Raw genomic sequence first — 20,009 nt, 5'->3', positions numbered from 1 at the left:
GCAGAAGTCACGTGACAGTTTCGTACACCCTGGCAAATTTTGTATTGGTGCCCAAATTCTGTATTGACCCGGAAAATGACACGGTGTACCTGTGGTATGGATTAGCTATTGACCAATCAAAACGCATGAAATTTATCTAAAAGGTAATAAATATATATATATGTGTGTATGTGTGTATATATTGTCTATCTGTCTGTATTATCTATCTATCTATCAAAATGAACTGTGAATTGTCTCACTAGAACATTTCAAAGTCTTCATTCTCCACTGACTGTCCGACTCGCTGCAGGTCACTGTATAGTTCCCTCCTTGGTAGTAGTACCCTGCGCTCTCTTCACACTCATACGTAGCAACAGACTGGAAACCGGTCTCGGTGTAGTGCGGTCGTGCGCCGATGATGACGTCAGGCATGTCGCATCCAGCTGTGAAATAAATGTGAACATGTTGTATAGTACCGGCCACGGGGGTGTAGTGGCTAAAACATCGGACTTAAGACTTGTAGCTACTGGGTTCGCATCCCGACTCATTTAACGACTCAATGGGTTCGTGTAAGATCACTACACCAACTTATCTCTCACTAACTTGGACAGACAGCCCCGGTAGCTCAGATGTGTGTCCAGGACAGTGTTTTTGAACCAGTATAATTGGATGTAAGCACTATACTACGTATAAACAAACAAACAAACAAACTGTATACGTACGGCCTGGTCAAGCTCATCTCAAAAGCAGTGATTGAGATTTTTTTTATTAATTTTTTTTTTTTTTTTTTTTTTTTTTTTTATTATTATTATTATTATATATTTGTTTTTGTAATTGGGTGGCCAGAAATGTGTATATTTTGGATTAAATTGGTCATTGGATAAACGTTGGAGGGCTGTTTTAAAGGCGCTCAATCACGGATGGTTGACCTAATTATTGACCCAACAAAGTATTATATGACAATATATACATTTGATTTGTACCTAAAATTACTTTACTGAACCATCTATATAACCAGCATATTCCACTTATTATTGATATTTTATAAAAAAAATAATTGAATTATGTCGACGGTCCATAATTCAGAGAAAAATAACGGCTATTTGGAGAGCAGAGGTGTGACGTATAATTTTGAGTCCCCCGAATAACCGCAGTGTCAAAGCGATTTACCAAGCTCGTGTAACGAGAACGCTTGACCGTCATCTGCGACGTAAGGTAAATAGAAAAAAAAATACCAGCAATGAAAATAAGTTATTAAAAATTAATAAAAACATGTACTGAATGATATTAAGCTTATTCATTAATTTATTTTAGTAACAGAAGCATATTAAACGTCGACAATCCCGACAAATTAGGCCTTTGCATCTATTGATAAATTTGTCGTTAGTCATACGCAAAATAATTATAAACATCTGGATCACAAACACCTTCAGTTTTTACCTTGTCAAATTCATTTTATGCAAAATATGCCATAACAGCTGACTTGGGATAGGAATTGCTACACTTTTAAAGAATACTCTGAAATAGACGGTGTTTATATACGATGTGACTATATATATACGACGGCCGTGTATATAGCCTCCGCTAACGAGGGCTTGCTATATTCACAGCAAAAATGTATATCGGCATTAAATAAGTATTTGATTGATTCATATTACCGAACCATCTAGAACAGGAGGAATACATACCAAGTACTGTACAAACAGTGCGTTTTCTGAACATGGGAGACGGGGGGGGGGGGGGGGGGGGGATATGAATCTAGGGGACCCGTTTGTATACATTTTCCATAGACATATGAATAGCGTCATATTGTCCCTACAGTACTAACAAAAAATTAATAATAAATAAATAAATAAACAAATAAACATTACAAATTATGAGGTAGATTATCTGAAAGAGAAACTAACTTCGGACAGTACACAAACTAACAACAGGGCTTGAACTTAATTTTTTCCCTGATTGTAATTTTGAGGCTCTTTACGTAATTTTTTTAAATAGTTAATTTTACGGCCAATAAATATGCCTAAAAGGTTATTTTGCTGTATTTAGTCATATTTCAAATGCGCAAAATTGCAAGGGGCAATAAAACTCAAAATACATTTTTCTTTTTATATCAGTAACGCTGAGACCCCCTCTAAATTTATGTAATGTTTCTGTAACAACTGCCCCCACCCACCCCACCGCGACGTGATTTGACCAACATTATAATACATGTAATAATAATAATAATAATAATACTAATAATAATTATTATTATTATTATTATTATTATTATGTATTATTATTATTATTATTATCATCATTATCATTATTAACCTACTACTACCTATTTGGGGTGGAGGGGGCGGTGTTTTATCCGGGGGGGGGGGGGGGGGCTATAAAAATGCAAGATTAACTTGTCCCTGCACGTAGAACTGGATTCAGCTGGGTTAAATAATAATTAAGCCACTTTGGACGGCAAAACATGTGACAGTAGGCCCCTATTCTGTTTTGTTTGGTTTTGTTTGTTTGTTTGTACATCGCTTTGCGAATCAGTAAAATGAATTTGCAAACGTTTAACGAAAAACGACTGGCTGGTCTATGCCACATTTGTGACGTTGGAAAACATGTTATCCGTTTTCGAATCAAGCACTATAGCGTTGTGACCGTCTACACTCTCTCCCCAGGTAAATTCCATGCATACCCGCCTGATAATATATATATTTTTAATTATTTTATTATATAGCCGGCCATCAGTTGCCAAGTATCTATACACGGCGGTCGTTTATATACAATTCTAAAATACATTATACGGTTGTCGTATATACAGCCTCATCACTACGAGTCTGTTTTGTCGTATTTGTTATGACTTTTCACAAGAAGAGCTCCCAATTTTAAAAATGAAGCGTGTCATGGATTTCCCTCGATCATAGTTCAATTAAAATGTTTTGAACCATACAATAACTAGGTTTGGTATTTCAAATGAATGTAATTTCCATTTATAATCCATATTTAGAGAAATAAGACCCACTAAATCCGTGATTGAGCCCCTTTAAAGGTGTCTACTATTTTGTTAAAACTTGTAATTCATCCGTTGATTTGCTGGTGTGTGTCCTGATCTGTCAATAAATTGACTGTTTTCATTGGATTATTGGGCGGGCGGTAGTTTGATATTTCGATCGATCGATGACATGGTTGGTTGGCTGGACTATCGACCAGCTGATTTGTCGATTGGTTTCGGGATTGGTTGACTGATTGGATGATTGATTGGTCGATTGATGGTGCAAATTATGTAACATTGAGGTTTATGATAGTAACACATGAACAGTAATTAAACCTATCAATATCTTTATTACTTAGTTATCAGAATGCAGGTGATATTAGTGCTAAGATCGCTTCGTAAAGCGGGTTTCTGATCTAGGAAAACAAATAACATTAGCGTCTCTCTCTTCTGTTGCTCAGTATAGCATATTATCAGTATATTATTCTCAGTACCTTATTATCTCCTGTAAAGCTCGTCTTGCCACTGTAAAATACTGTTACTGTATGTTCCTCGTTTGCCGTTGTGTAACGGCATGAGTTGTAATAAAGTTCTTTTCTGGGCCCTATTCCACGAAACGATCTTAGGGCTAAGATCACCTTAAATGCATAGTTACCGTATGCACTTAAGGTGATCTTAGCTCTAAGATCGCTTCGTAAAATGAGGCCATGCAATCAGATGTATTACTCACATCCACGACCTCGACCGTATATCTGAACGTCGCATATTGTAAGTGGACCTTTAGTTTTATAACGTGCCGTTACGTTGATCTTGCTCCCATGGGTATTGATGGAACAAATCGCCTCCAGTGTGTCTGTCGCCAGTCTATCGGGTACACACTCAAATGTCCAGTTTCCGTCTATCACGTGTACGCTTATGTTAACAAGCTCGTTTGCTGGTGAGAGAAAGAAAAATAGATTAATATGTTATAGCCGCTCAATTCTGTGAAGGAAGGAAATGTTTTATTTAACGACGCACTCAACACATTTTATTTACGGTTATATAGCGTCAGACATATGGTTAAGGACCACACAGATATTGAGAGAGGAAACCCACTGTCGCCACTTCGTGGGCTACTCTTTTTCCATTAGCAGCAAGGGATCTTTTATATGCACCATCCCACAGACAGGATAGCACATACTACAACCTTTGACATACAGTGGTGCACTGGCTTGAACGAGAAATAGCCCAATCGGCCCACTGACGGGAATCGATCCTATATCGACAGTGCATCAGCCGAGCGTTTTACTACTGGGCTACGCCTCGCTCTTAAATTCTTTGAAAGAATCTACCTCCTGAATTTGTTGTTGTTGTTGTCGTTGTAATTTTGCCAAATGACGCGTACACGTACGTTTTAAAGAAAAACAAACGTGCACACCTGTCGGACCTAGAAGGTGACCGAACATTTAATAGCGCAGTTAATACTATCGAACCTGCCATTGTTGATAAATGTGACCGTCTTTGTTTTTTAAAACAAACAATAATATAATATCATTCATTCATTCATTCATTCATTCATTTATTCATCCATTCATTCATTAAATTCATCCATTCATCCAGTCATCCAGTCATTAAATAAATAAATAAAATTAATGTAATTTTATTTCATCTAGTATCAATATGTCAAATAGCGTGTTTGGGATAGCTATAAATTTAGTACTAATGGGGTAGAGATTATATATATATATATATATATATATATATATATATATATATATATATATATATATATATATATATAAGCAATATATGAGCAATATATATAAATACACCCGAGTCTGTTAAAATTGTAGCTGTATAACTTACTGGGGAGAAGATAAAGTTAAAGTGTGTTTTGTTTAACGATACCACTGGAGCACAGTGATTAATTAATCATCGGCTATTGTATGCCAAACCTTTGGTAATTCTGACACGTAGCCATCAGAGGAATCCCGCTACATATATTTTTTCTAATGAAGCAAGGGATCTTTTATATGCACATTTCCTGGCCCCACAGACAGGAAAGCACATACCATGGTCTTTGACTAGTTGTGGTGCACCGGTTGAAACGAGAAAAAAAAACCAATCAGTTGAATGGATCCACCGAAGTGGTTCGATCCTGCGACGCAAGCACCCCAAACGAGCACTGAAACCACTGAGCTAAATCCCGCACTGAGGTCAGGATAAAGCAGCTTTAAAAAAAAATCAAAAAAAAATCTTACTCTTTATCTCAAGGTGCAGGATGACGCGATGAATGTCGTAGACGACGGCGTCAAACGACACCGACCACCATGGCCTCGTCTCGACATCAGTGCTAGAACAGAACGCGCTGCCGTCCACGGCGATATCAGAGTCGTAAGACTGTGAGATGCTGATGTTGAATGTGTTTCTGTTGTCGGTGTAGTTGTTGTCGGTGTAGATGTTCTCGGTGTAGTTGTTGTTGGTGTAGTTGGTTTTTCTAGTCGAGTTCTGTGACGTGGTACTGTTACCTTCGTAAGACTGTGAGATGCTGATGTTGATGTTTTCGTCGAACGTGTTGCTGTCGGTGCTGCTGTTGTCGGTGTAGTTGTTCTCGGTGTAGATGTTCTCGGTGTAGTTGTTGTTGGTGTAGCTGGTTTTTCTAGTCGAGCTCTGTGACGTGGTACTGTTACCTTCGTAAGACCGTGAGATGCTGATGTTGATGTTTTCGTCGAACGTGTTGCTGTCGGTGCTGCTGTTGTCGGTGTAGTTGTTCTCGGTGTAGATGTTCTCGGTGTAGTTGTTGTTGGTGTAGCTGGTTTTTCTAGTCGAGCTCTGTGACGTGGTACAGTTACCTTCAGTTGCCAGGTTTTCGGGGGCTACATAACAATATAACCATCAATACAAGTTTATTTTGCTTAATGTCCCCATTTGAACACATTGATTATTAATAATCGGCTAACAGATGTCAATCATTTGGTAACCCATTACATTTTTCCATTAGTAGCTAGGGATCTTTTATATCACCATCCCACAGACAGGATAGCACATACCACGTCCTTTGATACAACAGTCATGGAGCACTGGCTGGAATGAGAAATAGCCTAATGGGTCCACCGACAGGGATCGATCCCAGGTCGACCGCGTATCAGGCGGACGCTTTACCACTAGGCTACGTCCCGCCCTAAGCATCAATCAAATCAATAAATATCATTTTAAAAATCGTTACATTAATCAGTCAGTCAGTCAGTCAGCCAGTCAGTCAGACAATCAGTCAGTCAGTCAGACAATCAGTCAGCCAGTCAGTCAGTCAGTCAGTCAGACAATCAGTCAGCCAGTCAGTCAGTCAGTCAGTCAGACAATCAGTCAGTCAGTCAGTCAGACAATCAGTCAGCCAGTCAGTCAGTCAGTCAGACAGTCAGTCAGTCAGTCAGTCAGTCAGACGATGAGTCAGTCAGTCAGTCAGTCAGTCAGTCAGTTAGACAGTCAGTCAGCCAGTCAGTCAGTCAGTCAGTCAAAAGTGTTATCCTTGATCAAAACCCTATCTTTACACAATGCAGTCGAATGGGTATTTGCAGGCGCGTTTGCTGGGGATCATGACTCGACCCCCCCCCCCCCCCCCCCATAAACGTCGCTAGCCACAGTCTAGCCACCCCTCCTGCTAAAAGTCCTGCAAATACACCTGATTTGGCAACATAATGGTTGATTCCATGAAGCTATCTAGTGTCTCGTCTATAGGAGGACAGCCACTCCAGAGGAGATCCTTTACTGGACAATAATATTTCCCGCACCACTCAAAGAGGACTGCCACTCACAGAATAGTTTACTAAATCAAAAACTAGCACAGGTCAGAAGAGTTAATTGCAATAGATAAAGCTGTGTTAACATGCACTCATTAATCACTTTGACAACAGTGATGATACCAGGTGTTCGTGAAACGTGAGGATATCTAGTCCGAATGGACGTAGAAAGTGAAAAGTATTGACTTAATGTGCACCCTGCACTAGAGGATATCCTGCCCCACTGATCAGTGGGGCTCCAGAAAATCCATTGGGGGTGGGGGGGGGGGGGGGCAGTGACATGAGGTGGAATGCCAAGGGAACTTTGGGGGAGGTTTGGATAGGGGATCGTAAAAAGATGAAAATTAATATATAATAAAATTATAACTATCGCAAAATTTAGGGAGGCCCGGGCCCCTGCCCCCCCCCCCCCCCCCTAGATCCGCCTCTGCTGATGGCACTTATTTCGAACTATTATGACTAGTTCCCAAAGAGAACATTCGGTTTATGGTGTAATGTAACTGCTCTACTTAAACACACGCGCGCACACATACAGCATAAAAACACCGTCTAAACAAAAACAAACAACAATTTAAAAACAAACAAACAAACAATATTATGTTTGACTCTCCAAGAACTAGAGGCCACGCCACACTATACGAGAATGACCGTGAGAATATCCGATAGTGACAAGACAAACATTACAAATTCATCGCTCATTAGTTCCTTTTGTCGCCCTTTTCATTTTGTCGTTCCGACTAATGCTTGGTGCACACCCACCGATTAACGGCGACTCGACTGTCGACTCCACAGTAGCATGAAAATGTGCACCTGGACGAGGCAAAACTGGATATTAGACGTGACTGTCACGTCTTTACCCTTCACACACCTATGGATTGACGCCGAAGCGATTATCAAGTCGGCGTTAATCAGTGTGTGGGTGCCAAGCATTAGGTGTCAGTTGACCTACGTCACACAGAAAACGTTTGCGAGTCACCTGAACAAACCAGAGGATTTCCGAACCATCTTCCGTAAGTAGCACTGCAGCTTCTTGTTTCGACTGTATATCCAAACGGCGAGTAGTCCCCCCAGCACGTGTAGGTGACGTTGTCGTCTTGGCATGATCTGTTTTTAAAATCGTTGTCAGCCCCGCTCACATTGGCTGGGGCACCGCAGTCAACTGCAAAAAACAATTTTACTTTAAAAAATGTCGCCTACAAGTAAATATAACTGAAAGTATGTCATATGTCTGTCGAACGATCGCTGCATAAGCCTTCTTATAAATAAAAATCGTATCTTTGCACAAGGCAGAGTGGAAAGGATGTTTTAGGCAAGGTTGCGATTGCTACCATGATACACTACCAGGTGCTCGTCCTTAGGTGGACCGCCATAGGAGATCCGTAACAGGATGTTTGATCCTCCTGCACCGCCTGTTGGAGGACTGTCACTCCCAAGACAGCATACTTGAACCTTAATTGGATATAAGCACGAAAATAAGTATTGGAAAAGTTTTTTGCTAACTGAGCCTTTTTTTGACGACTAAAATTACATATTGACTGGTTAGTTGTAGCAGTCATAAGATGTAGATTGTCGTAAAAATCTTCTTTATACAGATAGGCCTTCTGATATTCTAAAGAAAAACAAAATATCTTCAATATCTCATTTTAATCATCAAAAAGGCCGTGCATACACACAAACAGTGTCGCGCCTGCTCAGTCTTGCACACCCATTGATGAGAACACCATACATTTTTATGACAATAAAACACACATTGTGTGTTATCTGCTTAAAGACATACGATTTGATGCTCCTAGGTGATGAACCGGTCGCCACAGCCATATCACTTAATGGAATATAGCATGATCGAAATTGATTGCGCTGTGACGTGTAAGTAAAACTGACTGCTTTATGACGCACATGTTAACTGTAAGCGCAAAAACTGTAGATACGTTCTAGTTAGAAATTAGTTTTAAATTTGTTTTAAACCTGGTGTTTGATGTTATGTAACAAATAGAATACTAAGGTACATTCGCAACCTCCCCCACCCCGCGCTTCTCAATGCGAATTTTCGCTCTATCGAATATATATTACCAGGGAACATGACCGAACCGCCTATAAACTTTGCTCGCTATATCTAGACACACCTCCAAACGCCTCCAAACGCGCGTGCGCGCGCACACACACACACACACACACACACACGCACACACACACACACCTCCCTGCATAATTGCTTGCACATGCATTTGCTTACAACGCGTATTGATTAACAATGTATATTTAAATTCGTACATTTACAACGCATTTATTTCATAACATTATGTATAGAAAATTACTAGGCTATACTACTTATTTTGGACAATCTCGAACGACGTTCAAATATTTCTACTCATATGGGACATAATATGTTTGTTAAAAAGTGTTAAATACGGATTTTTAATTGCCTAATTATCAGTTATAACTATAATTTATGTGTCCAAACAATTGTATTACCGTAGTTCAGCCGTGATACCACGAAGAATCATATTGCAATGTGTTTCCGTACAACAGTAGCAATTTCCGGTGTCGGTCGCAGTTAGTGATCATGTATCTGAAATTTCGTAATCTCCGACGCATTGTGAATGAGGCCAAACATACAAAAACTATTTTACTGTAACCTAAACGCCTGGTTATAATCGCGCCGATTTCCTTCGTTTTTACAGATATAATTTTGCATTCTTCCTGTGTTTTAATACAATACAATAAAAACGCTTATCGAACGAATCATTGGGGCTTCGGATTACAGCAAACCACTTTGTTTTGAAGCTGATCTGTATTACAGAAAATGGAAAGTGCTGTGCAGACATTAAAATAAGTGAAAAGAACAACAATGTTTCGTTGTGAGCAGGGACCCACATCCTCGACCCCACCCCCTCCAGGTTCGCGCCTATAGTTACCGCGCGCGTGCATGCACACGCACACGCACACACACATGCATATATACGCACAAAGCACACCACACCCCATTGATCCGGTACAATTTGTTCTGTGGGGGAGTCGGTACCGGGATGCGAACCCATTATATACCCGCTTTACGTTCGATGGATTAACCACTGCATTAAGTTTACCGATGCTGGAGAATGGGTAACTGTACCAGTCCTTTGTTCAGTCACAACAAGCGACGCTTGCGTTCGCAAACTATTTGACTGGTTCCCATGTGATCATTTAGTTTATCGTGAATCGCATAAACTAGTTTGTCAAGTAGGCTTAGAGCTTAGTTCCCAAGTTATACATACACATTTTTATTATATACATAGCAATGAAATATATAGATCTACAGCAACCATAAAAGTTATATCCGGTTTAAAGTCATATTATCACTGTATTTTAGCTACAGTGAAAATATAGAAATCGTATTTACCTTTTTTGTAAAAGTTCATGATTAAATTATCTCCCTTTGTGCCGTTTATTCGTATTTTTAAAAAAAAGAAAGAAATGTTTTATTTAACGACGCATTCAACACATTTTATTTACGGTTATATGGCGTCAGACATATGGTTACGGACCAAAGATTTTGAGAGGAAACCCGCTGTCGCCACTACATGGGCTACTCTTCCGATTAGCAGCAAGGGATCTTTTATTTGCGCTTCCCACGGGCAGGATAGCACAAACCATGACCTTTGTTGAACCAGTTATGGATCACTGGTCGGTGCAAGTGGTTTACGCCTACCCATTGAGCCTTGCGGAGCACTCACTCACGGTTTGGAGTCGGTATCTGGATTAAAAATCCCATGCCTTGACTGGGATCCGAACCCAGTACCTACCAGCCTGTAGACCGATTGCCTGCCACGACGTCACCGAGGCCGGTTATTCGTATTTAAGTTTGATGATTACCGATGCATCTGATCGTATTTGAAATAAAAAATATATAAACAACTGTACCTATAAAAAAAAGGGATGTGAAGTGCAATTACGATAAAATATCTAAACGAATTGAATACGAAGCTAAATAATGATGACATAATGTGCTGTCAGTGCGTGTGTAAGTTAAAATTTAATCGCGTTTGATTCTCTTTGTTTTTTTGTTTGTTTTTTTGTTTTTTTTGTTGTTGTTTTTTGTTGTTTTTTTAAGGATCGCTTTCTCAGGTATGTTTGCACAGCAGTATTATTAAATAAATGTTAATTTAATAATTAGATAAAGATATTTTTATTCAATTTTCTTTTAAAAAGTCTATGGTTAAGTAAATTTTCTGAAAACGTTTCATCCGAAGAAATATATCATGGCGTTACGTGTTTTCGATAGGATAAGCGAAAAATATTAACAAAAAGCGAATAAAAGATTAAGAAAGATGTATATAATAAATAAACCATTTCATGGTGTTTTTTTCGATGATGATGATGATGACTAGTTTAACGTGCCCATATACCACTAGGGTTTCGAACACGCCCATAGCAATTAGTAAAAAGGTTAATAGAATAAATAAAAAAAATTAAAAAGTTACGAGCCAAAAATAACAAGAATTGACTGCTCGGCCGAATATTTATATAATTTGGAGAATTTTAGAAGGACAGTCCAAAAATAAATAAGAGAAAGAAGAGAGGATCGGACTATTTAATAATATTTAAAAAAAAAGTAATTTCGACATAAAAGTCCGATCTATATGTCCACGTGAGTGGCCCCGTTAAGGCCGTTAGGGTGCGGAGGTTGAGCCTACGGCGAGCTGAGGAGCGGTGTCACACTCAGGGACGAGAGCAGATGACGTCTCGTGGCCAAGTCTTGGAGGACGACTTCGTAGCCGGCGCCGCAGATCGTCTTGACGATTCGATGGATGGTGGTGTTGTCCATTTCTGTCAGTAGAATCGCTTGGCGGTAGATCTTCTGGCGCCGGTGGGTCACGATGAGTCCCGTCGTGTTCTCTAGTAGGCCGAGTGTGTGGAGCTCATAGTGGCATCCGTCTGATAATAGTTTCCAGTTCTGGTTGGAAAACCGGCCCCTCAGCTTCGCTGTATCCGTGGTGTCACCCTGCACGTAGTCGTGGAACTGAGCCTTGAGTTTCCCCAAGGCGAAGTGCCAGTCATCCTTGCGTGCAGGGGCGTGAGGCTGTCGCATGGCTGGACTGAAGGAGATGTTGCCTTCCTCTTTCCAGCCGCCGTCGCACCAACAACATCCTCATGCGGCTCAACGGGAGCGGTCTGTAAAGTCGACCGCTGCACTGGAACAGGCATGGGTGTAGAAGTCGACACAGGAGGCGGCGGCGGCGACTGGGTCATGGCGGTGTCCAGCAGGCCTGCCGTAGCGTCGAAGGAAGTCTCCGCTGGTGGCGTCGTCTTCCTCTTCGGCGAAGTAGAGGGGGAGGGGGGGGGGGGGCGACGCAGAAGGAACCGCCACTGGCGGTTGAGCCGCCCGCTTTGACACCCCCCCCCCCCCCCCCGCCGTCCCTGGCGCACGTTCCTTCTTCCTTCCTCATCTTCTCGTCAAAGTCACGGTCGCCCGTGACCCGGTATACGCGACGCGGAACTCCAGCAAAGTCCCGAACGAAGCTATCATACCTCCCAGGTGTGTGTGTGGAGGGGGGAGGGGGGGGGGGGGTGGGGGGGGGTGAAAATCGAAAGCACAAGGTACAGCGTCTTGTCTCATCGCGAGCTCGAGTCGAAGTGTGTTTTTTCGAATACTAATTTTACGTCAACTCGTGATGTGTGAAAACTGAAAATCGTATGGTTTTCACATATCACTCGTTGACATAAAAATCGTATTCGAACCTCCCCCCCCCCCCCCCCCCATGAAATAGTCTCTATATATTACGTTAAAGTCGCAGACTCTAGTCTCAACCCGTGAAAATGGACACTAAGTTTGGTTAATCTACAAACCTGTGACACACATGTGGATAAAGTAACAACAGAGTGAAAGAAGAGTCTGTGACGTTAAAATTGGGAAATACTCTTTAAATATAGACTAGAGCTCGTCTCTATAACCGTTACTTCTCAGAGTTACGAGCGTTTTGAAACATATGAAAAACGCATTTTGTTATATTACAAACAGTAACCTGTGGCGGATCCAGAAAATCCATTTGGGGAGGAGGGGACAATGACAGGCGGAATGCCAAGGAAACCTTCAACGTAAATTTGTTTTACAAAATTAATATATAATAAAATTATAACTGTCGCAAAATTTAGGGGGTGCGGTCCCCTGCTCCCACCCCCGATCCGCCTCTGGTAACGGATAATCTAAAAAAAATGCAATTGAACTAATGTCTAATTTTTATTATCAAAAAAACGGCTCCAATAGTGATTTTTTTTTTTAAATAGTGAAAAATTCGCCGTAAGTTTAAAAGCAAGGGTCTGTCACATTTATATTTTTTGCATGTTTATCTACTTTACCATCTAGGTTGGTTGGGGATTTTTTTTTTTTTTTTTTTTTTTTTTTATATTATTATTCCGTGAAAACTAATTGCCACATTTACATTTGCTTTATACGCACTTGGCTTGAGTATAATTGGTAACATTTTTAATACACATCATTTTCTACAACCCTTTATGCAATGCAACCCTTTATGAATTACAATGTAGCAAATAAAACTTCATGGAGGATAGACATTTTAGTCAGAAGTAAATAATTATAACAGAAAACAGGAAGGTTTTCTAGGTTTGTATTTGTGTTCTAGTTTTATAATAGCTTTGTAATAGAATCTAGGTTACATTCAAATGCAGATTTAGTGACATATGATTGGAATTCATAAGACTCTTGCGTGCACATTCCTGAGTTTGCTGCAGTTTTTAAGATGCTATCGACTAATAGAGACTTTTTAACGATTGTAATTAAATATCAAATATATTTTTCTGCATAAAATATTAGTGACTATATGTTGAACGTGTTGCTGATCGTTCTAATATTTGTACTACGTTAAATTTCATTTTATTTCCTAAAATATAATTTTTTAGTACGTACGAAATTATGTGGAGACAAAATCCAGTTCGAGCTTCTTACAAATATTAAGGCGACAAGAAACACATTGAATATACAGACACTGATATTCTAAACAAGAAAATATATTGAATATGCAAGTTTAATCGTAGAAATATTTTATTAGTCGGAAATATCTTACAATGCAGCAAACTTAGGAATGTTCCTTTAAAAATATAAATTGCAAGAATTTTGTTTTCGTAATAACTGGTTACCACGAACCAACACATATTTTGGATAAAGCTACTTACGTCTACAAACTGGCGGTTGGCCTGAATACGTTCCATGTTGTTCTGTACATTTCCTTGACAAATCACCGGACGTGTGAACGTAGCTATACAGACAACTGTATCTCACGTAACTGCTGTCAGTTCCTCGCTCCCAGACACGGTAAGCATTGGCAACTGGTTCCGGTTCAGGACATTTAGGACAAACTGAATTGAAAAAGTTTAAAATCCAATTATTATTATTATATTATTATTTAACTACTAGAGTACATTAATTTATTAATCATCGGATAGTGGATGTAAAACATATAGTGATTGTGACAAATAGTCTTAGAGAGGAAACCAGCTAGCTAACCCTAATCCTAATATTCATGACATAAAATAACACAAATGTTAAACAAGCATTTCCAGAGTACTGCTAAAGCAATACATGCCTCATACAAAATTTTTTATCTCCTAAATTCAAGGGACACAATTCTGAAAAATTGGTGAATCGACATGAAAGTTAAACTTTATCTGTAACAAAACATGATAAAGCTATACAGAAAATTTCAGCTCAATATTTTGAGGCATTGCCAAAACAAAAGTCCGGAAAACAATTTTTCATATTTTCTAAATTCACGGGTCATAACTCTGTCTAAAATAGCTAAATCGCCACGAAAGTCGAACTTGATCTGATCTGTAACAATATATGATAAAGCTATACACAAAATTTCAAATCAAGATCTCAAAGCAATAAAAAAAAATTGTTTAGCAAAATTATATTTTAGAAGAGACGGACGGACGGACGGACGAACAGACAGGACAGAACCGGTAGGAGACTAAAACGTGTTGGTGGGAACATGTAAATAACAAGGGGCGGGGTGAAGCTCAGTGGCAAAGCGCTCGTTTAATTCACGGTCAGTCTCGTTCCAGCCAGTGCACCACGATTGGTATCTCAAAGATAGTGGTATGTGCTATACTGTCTCTGGGATGGTGCATATAAAATATGCCTTGTTACTCATGGAAAAATGTAGTGGGTTTCCTTTTTAAGACTATTTGTAAAAATTACCAAATGTTTGACATCCAATAGCCGATGATTAATAAATTAATGCGCTCTAGTGGTGTCGTTAAACAAAACGGCAAAATATCTATTGGTTAGGGTTGGGGTTAGGGCTAGTTTTAAGGTTAGGGTTAGAGTTAGTGTTAGGGTTAGTTTTAGGACAGGGTTAGAGTTAGTGTTAGGGTTAGTTTTAGGATAGGGTTAGAGTTAGTGTTAGGGTTAGTTTTAGGATAGGGTTAGAGTTAGTGTAAGGGTTAGTTTTAGGATAGGGTTAGAGTTAGGGTTAGGGTTAGGGTTAGAGTTAGTGTTAGGGTTAGTTTTAGGATAGGGTTAGAGTTAGTGTTAGGGCTAGTTTTAGGATAGGGTTAGAGTTAGTGTTAGGGCTAGTTTTAGGATAGGGTTAGAGTTTGTGTTAGGGTTAGTTTTAGGATAGGGTTAGAGTTAGTGTTAGGGTTAGTTTTAGGATAGGGTTAGTGTTAGTGTTAGGGTTAGTTTTAGGATAGGGTTAGAGTTAGTTATAGTGTTAGGGTTAGTTTTAGGATAGGGTTAGAGTTTGTGTTAGGGTTAGTTTTAGGATAGAGTTAGTGTTAGGGTTAGTTTTAGGATAGGGTTAGAGTTAGTGTTAGGGTTAGTTTTAGGACAGGGTTAGAGTTAGTGTTAGGGTTACTTTTAGGATAGGGTTAGTGTTAGTGTTAGGGTTAGTTTTAGGATAGGGTTAGAGTTAGTGTTAGGGTTAGTTTTAGGATAGGGTTAGTGTTAGTGTTAGGTTTAGTTTTAGGATAGGGTTAGAGTTAGTTATAGTGTTAGGGTTAGTTTTAGGATAGGGTTAGAGTTTGTGTTAGGGTTAGTTTTAGGATAGGGTTAGTGTTAGTGTTAGGGTTAGTTTTAGGATAGGGTTAGAGTTAGTGTTAGGGTTAGTTTTAGGATAGGGTTAGAGTTGTCTTATGGTTAGTTTTAGGATAGGGTTAGTGTTAGTGTTAGGGTTAGTTTTAGGATAGGGTTAGAGTTAGTGTTAGGGTTAGTTTTAGGATAGGGTTAGAGTTAGTGTTAGGGTTAGTTTTGGGATAGGGTTAGTGTAACTGTTAGTGTTAGGACTAGTTTTAGGATAGGGTTAGAGTTAGTGTTAGGGCTAGTTTTAAGGTTAGGTTTAAAATTAGTTTTAGGGTTTGGGTTAGGGTGAGGTTCCCTCCTTATGTCTACATTTCAATTGTTTGCTTTGGGGTACAATTGGGATCTAAATAATTATTTTCCATAATGCATGGCCGTATATATACACAATGGACACACATTTTAATATATATTATTATATTTTAATAAATGTATGCCATTTGAGTGTGGTTTAAGTAAGAGAACACACAGTTAAGTGTCGATTCTCTAAATATAACCCAATAATAAAATAAACTAATAAAAATAAAGCAATGGCCATCGTTCTTAAATAAGTACAAAATTAGTACAAAATAAGTACGTTTCCTGCTTTTAAATTCGTAATAATTGTAAGCAAATGTATTTAATGTTGGGTGGTTGAAATGCTCTGAGCATAACTACTAAAAATGTACTCTATAGAGGATATTTCATGTTTTTAGTCAAATATGATTTATATCTCATCGAGTGAAGTTTGCAATCATATCTTACGAGTCGCGCTTGCGCGACGAGAGTGATATGACTGCAAACTTTTCGAGATGAGATATAAATAATATTTGACCCAAAAAAATAAAATATTATATAACTTTTGGCAATTGACCTTTATTTTGAAAATGCCAGCCGCAAAATAGTTTCAGCTTTCTTATAGTGAAGATAACACTTTCTACAGTGACGATAACACATTTTACAGTGAAATAGTGAAATAGTGAAATTTTCACTCTAAAATGTGTTATCGTCACTGAGTGACTGATAACACTTTTATTTCACTTATATTTTAAAATATTTCAATAAATGTTATATAATAAATTAACAGATTGCATGTATTAAGCACAATACTTTCTATGCTTACAAGCTGTATTTGAACAAATACAACTCCTATCAGCAGGTTTCTGCAGGCATGAATTTCAGAAAATGAATCAGGTATTCTCTTTTGATGAACATGGATACAACTGGCTCTCGCGCGGTCATCAAGTATCTCCAATCAAATGGGCCAACTCCAACAGCCATCCATGCGACCATCGTGCCAACTTGAGGAGATGAAGTTCCTTCCTTCGACACGGTTAAGAGAGCGGCAGCGGAGGGGAAGCGAAAACCTCGAAGCTGGTCCAAGATCTGGACGACCTTCATCTGCCATCACTAAGGAAAATGTTGATAAATAACATGCTATGATCATGGATGACCGATGATTTACCACAGGTCACATAGCCAGTGCACCACGACTGGTACATCAAAGGTCGTGGTATGTGCTACCCTGTCTTTGGGAAAGTGCATATGGAAGATTCCTTGCTGCATTAGGAAAGATGTAGCGGATTTCATCTGATGACTACGAGTCAGAATTACCAAATATTTTACATCCAATAGCCGATGACTGATTAATCAATGTGCTCTAGTGGTGTCGTTAAACAAAACAAACGTATCATAGCCAGTAGATTAGGCATCTATCAGGAGATATTTCAGAGCTGGGCATGAAAGAGCTTTCAGGACGCTGGTTTCCGAGGCTTCTGATTCCTAATCAGAAATACTCCACGTTCATCATCTTTCGTTGGAATTTACGACGTTTTGGTGCAGACCCGGCTGATTTTGTTCAGTGATTGTTAACCACGGATGAGTCTTGGGTTCAGCCAAAGACTACACAACAGTCAAAGCAGCGGAAACTTCGAACCTCTCCTCCTCCAAAGAAGGATAATTCTGTTCCATCAGCTTGTACGGTGATGGCTTGTCTTATGATGGTATACATCACGAAAGTTCCGAACATTAATGGACAATATTATGCTATTCTGCTCACGGAACTGCATGAGAATATTAAGATTAAATGTCGTGTAAAACTCACTGATGTAAAACTCATTAAAGTATGTACCTGTGCTCAGGTGTGTAACTCTTGTCGTCATGGCTGTAATTTAATGACTGTGGATTTGAAATCGTTGAACGTCATCCGTATTCACCAGATTCGGCACCGACAGATTCCCACCTCTTCCCAAACTTGAAGAAATTCTAACTGTCTGGCAAGTATTATGCAAATGATGGTGGCGTCATTTCTGCTGAGGAGGAGATTTTGCACCGCTGGCTATAACACCAGTGGGATACGGAAACTTCAACATCGTTGACAGACACTCCAACATCGTGGGATCCAGACACTCCAACATCGTGGGATCCAGACACTCCAACATCGTCAGATCCAGACACTCTAACATCGCCGGATCCAGACATTCCAACATCGTCAGATTCAGACACTCCAACATCGTCGGCAGAAGTACATGTGTGTAGACTGCGGTTGGGATTGTGTTGAAAAATAATTAGCCACCAACTCCCATCAACGCAGTCCATCAGAACATTTCCGCTATCCCTCGTATCAAACAAATAACTTATGTCGTCATCTATTTACACAATTTTGAAATCAACGTGTTCTATAGTAGAAGCACTATGTTAATTGCGATGGGGGTTTTTTTATCTGAAGAGACAAAAGCTGGCCATGGGTTGTGGAGTTGGACAGCAAATTAAGTTTGGAATATAGTGCTGGCTGTCAGTACGGGGAGATCGGGATCCTGAGTTTGCTGCATTGTAAGATGTTTCCGACTAATAAAATATTTCTACGATTAAACTTATATATTAAATATATTTTCTTGTTTAGAATATCAGTGTCTGTATATTCAATGTGTTTCTGTTCGTCTTAATATTTGTAAGAAGCCCGAACTGGATTTTATCTTCAAATACTTTGGCACGTACGGAAAAAATATTTTTTATGAAATAAAATGAAATTTCACCTAGTACAAATATTAGAACGATCATAAACACGTTTAATATACAGCCACTAATATTTTATGCAGAAAAATACATTTGATATGTAATTACAGTCGTTAAAATATATCTGTTAGTCGATAACATCTTAAAAATTGCAGCAAACTCAGGAATGTCCCTTTAAAGAAAATAAATAAAAATGGTAATATTTCTTTAGCAAAGCTAATAATAGGGCGGGATCTAGCTCAGTTGGTAGAGAGCTTGTCTGAGGAGTTTGCGTCGAAGGATCGAACCACCACATTGGACACATTGTCCGATTGTTTTTCCCCCGTCGCAACCAATGCACCGACTGGTATATCAAAGGACGTGGTATGTGTTGTCCTGTGTGTGGTGAAGTGTATATTAAAGTTCCCTTGCTGCTAATCGAAAAATGTAGTGGATTTCCTCTAAAGGGTATGAGTCAATATTACTAAATATTTGACATCCAATAGCCGACGATTAATAAAGCATTATGCTCTAGTGGTGTCTTTAAACAAAAACAAAAATATATTACGAAATGGCACCTTGACCTACCTGCGCCAAGCATGCAGAAAAGTGTCCAGTAGTAGTGTGCACTTCCCACTCCCATCGCTCTCGCTGTTTCGAAGGAGTCCCTACGCAAAGTGGCAATATGACAGACAACACTGTTTTAAATGTTCACGAAACAATGGCCAGACTGACGAATGTTGATGTTATTGGTTTAGAGGTGATATCGATCGCATAGAAATCATTGAGTAGTCTTGACGACGATAAACTAGAGATTACATCATATAAATGCAAGGATTGTGTTTTCAAACATCGTTCATAATCATGAAAATAAAAGAATAAAAGTTTGTTTTATTTTGTTTAACGACAACCTTGGGGCATTTTGTCGTTAAACAAAACAAACTTTAACTTTCAAGGAGAAATACGAGAGAGAGAGAGAGAGAGAGAGAGAGAGAGAGAGAGAGAGAGAGAGAGAGAGAGAGAGAGAGAGAGAGAGAGAGAGAGAGAAACACAGAGAGAGACAGAGATAGAGACACACAGAGAGAGAGAGAGAGAGAGAGAGAGAGAGAGAGAGAGAAAAGACACAGAGAGAGAGAGAGAGACAAAGACAGAGAGACACACACAGAGAGATACAGACAGACATATACAGAGAGATACAGACAGACATATACAGAGAGAGACAGAC

At 39.2% G+C, this 20,009-nt stretch overlaps 1 protein-coding gene across 4 annotated transcripts in view; it reads right to left on the bottom strand.

The window, feature by feature from the left end:
- Positions 1 to 19,443, bottom strand: part of LOC121388068 — a 45,810-nt gene extending 26,367 nt beyond the window's left edge. For all 4 annotated transcript variants that reach the window (XM_041519275.1, XM_041519276.1, XM_041519277.1 and 1 more), the window contains exons 1-6: positions 19,373 to 19,443; positions 13,906 to 14,088; positions 7,712 to 7,894; positions 5,200 to 5,814; positions 3,690 to 3,893; positions 240 to 422 (exon numbers count right to left, since the gene is read on the bottom strand). In XM_041519275.1, the coding sequence (XP_041375209.1) occupies positions 240 to 422; positions 3,690 to 3,893; positions 5,200 to 5,814; positions 7,712 to 7,894; positions 13,906 to 14,088; positions 19,373 to 19,427 (1,423 nt within the window). In that variant the 5' untranslated portion in view covers positions 19,428 to 19,443. The remainder of the gene's footprint in view (positions 1 to 239; positions 423 to 3,689; positions 3,894 to 5,199; positions 5,815 to 7,711; positions 7,895 to 13,905; positions 14,089 to 19,372) is intronic.
- Between the last annotated feature and the right edge of the window lie 566 nt (positions 19,444 to 20,009).

The sequence above is a fragment of the Gigantopelta aegis genome, chromosome 14, assembly GCF_016097555.1.
Source record: "Gigantopelta aegis isolate Gae_Host chromosome 14, Gae_host_genome, whole genome shotgun sequence".
NCBI lineage: Eukaryota > Metazoa > Mollusca > Gastropoda > Neomphalida > Peltospiridae > Gigantopelta > Gigantopelta aegis.
This window is presented reverse-complemented; position numbering and strand designations above follow the sequence as displayed.